The 2,151-nt window shown below is 45.8% G+C and overlaps 1 protein-coding gene across 1 annotated transcript in view; it reads right to left on the bottom strand.

Annotated features, from left to right (window-relative positions):
* Positions 1-224: 224 nt before the first annotated feature.
* Positions 225-2,151, bottom strand: part of LOC101846359 (caprin-1) — a gene marked incomplete at its 3' end in the record, with an annotated part of 33,860 nt that continues 31,933 nt past the window's right edge. Inside the window, 2 exon segments of the mRNA XM_013083873.2 lie at positions 225-404; positions 1,128-1,301. Of these exon segments, the coding sequence (XP_012939327.1) occupies positions 225-404; positions 1,128-1,301 (354 nt within the window).

Here is a 2,151-nt window from a genome sequence, read left to right as displayed (position 1 = left end):
GGGGGGGTACAGGGGGGAATAGTAAGGAAGTACTAAAAACGATGCCAGTTTATGAGTTGTACATTTCTGGCAACACAAAAAGGTTGTACGAGTGCTGAAGACCGGAGGTGTCAATTGAGAGTAACATATAAAAACAAAAAAAGAGGAAAAGATACGGAAGACAGGTCTGAAAGGAAAGAAAGAGCAACAAACCCCACCAGAGCACCCTCCCACCACCCGCTCACCTCCGCCTCTGCCCCCATTGCCTCCCGGTCCTCCGCGCGGGTACCCAGCATTGCCAGGACCCCCGGCGTTGTTCATGCCCCCTCGCTTCTGGAACTTGCCAAATCCCCCGGCGTTGTAGTTGCCCTGGAAACTGTCGGGTCTGTAGTTGGCGTTGGGAGGGTACCCTTGGAAAGTGCCACCTGGAAAAAAGGAAATTGTATCAAGTTAAATGCTCAACATTGCAAGGGTTATTTTAGACTTTGCCGCCACATGGTGTAATAATGCGATGGAGAAAATTATCTGATCAGGTCACAGCGCCAAAATGATTTTCCAGAAAAAAAAACTAGAACACATTCCAACAAACACAGAATTCCTGTGATTTACTTTACCAGATTTATCCCATAAAAAAGCCTGCTCTACTCTGGCAAGGACATGTGGTTACTTGAAGGAGGCATTGCGCTGCCAAGAGCGAAATGCTCGTAGCTAAAGCGATTTGAAAACAACAACTTCTCCTAAAAAAACATCTGCCCCCTCCATCCTCCACAGACAAGGGGAACCACCACCACCCACCTGTGTATAGTTAATGTATGGTTGTGAAAGTTCTTCTGTATGTGGTTGAACTGGTTTTTCTTGTTTCAGTGAAATATTTTTCCTTCTGTGACTGATTCTGTGATTGGTGTAAAGCGCTCAGAGCTTATACTACTATGGGATAGAGCGCTATATAAATGCAATCTATCTTCTTCTTCTTCTCTGTCGCATCACACTCGAAGTCTGGTATCAGTCATAAATTGGGCTGTCCTGCTCAGTTCATCTGTCGGCCCGTATAGCTTCTCTTGTAGCGTCACTGGGGTTGGCCACGTTTCCTGTCTCAGGGCCTTGCGTATGTAATCTATTAATATTATTATTATTATTATAATAATTACCTCTCCCTCCGCGACTGTTGTTCTGGCCTGGCCCGCCTCCTCTGTTCCCAAAGCCGTTCTGCATGGGGCCTGGCCCGCCGTTCCTGTTGTTGCCGCTGGGGGCACCGCCTCCCCGTGAACCTCTGAAGCCTCCGCGACCCCCGCGAGGGTAGCCGTTGTTGAAGCCATTGTTGCCTGGGAGGAAAAGTTTAGTTTAGTTTTAGCTAGAGTTTTACGGCACTTGCAACACAATAAGGTCATAGAAGTGCCGAAGATTAGAGGTGTTACAAGAGAGTAACAAACACAAAAAAGAAGGAGGGGAGATGAAGATAATAGATGTTTTTTTCCAGTGTTAGTAGAGGTTTTACGGCACTCTCAACCGCATAAGGTCATATAAGCGCCAACAAGTGGATGTCAACCGAGAAGTCCATACAGAGAATCAGACTTACTTTGCTCACCTCTCTAGCTTCAACAGCACAAAGTCTGCTTCGACTATCAAGGCACTCCCGAAATAGCGGGTCACAAGAGTGTGACAAACATACAAAAGAAGTAGAGGAAAAATGACCATAGTAAGGATTAGGAAATAAAAAACAGCAGTTCCCTGTTGCAGTTCAGGCACACTTATGAGCATGACATTGATGAATCAGCCCATTTACAATTCTACTGTGTATAAGACCATGTTAATGTCCCCCCTTTGGGAATGGCCTAAAGAAATTTCAGTCAGTAGCACTGCCCTGTGTGTGTGTGTGTGTGTGTGTGGGGGTTTGAAGACAACAAACCTTGCACAAAGCCATTCTTTCGTGATAGAGGAGGGGAGAGGGAAACTTAGTTTATAGTTTTAGTACGAGTTCTACGGCACTTGCAACACAATAAGGCCATATAAGTGACGAAGATTACAGGTGTTACAAGAGAGTAACAAACACAAAAAAGGAGGGGAGATCAGGATGATAGATGTGTGACAGGAAAGAAGGAGCAAACCACAATCCACACTAAAGCACCCGTCAACCACCCAGAGGGGAAAGTTGCTTCCTAGTAGAGAAGAAGA

This window comes from Aplysia californica, unplaced genomic scaffold (genome assembly GCF_000002075.1).
Source record: "Aplysia californica isolate F4 #8 unplaced genomic scaffold, AplCal3.0 scaffold00259, whole genome shotgun sequence".
NCBI classification, from domain to species: domain Eukaryota; kingdom Metazoa; phylum Mollusca; class Gastropoda; order Aplysiida; family Aplysiidae; genus Aplysia; species Aplysia californica.
The sequence above is the reverse complement of the archived record's forward strand: the minus strand, read 5'-3'. Positions and strand labels throughout refer to the sequence as shown.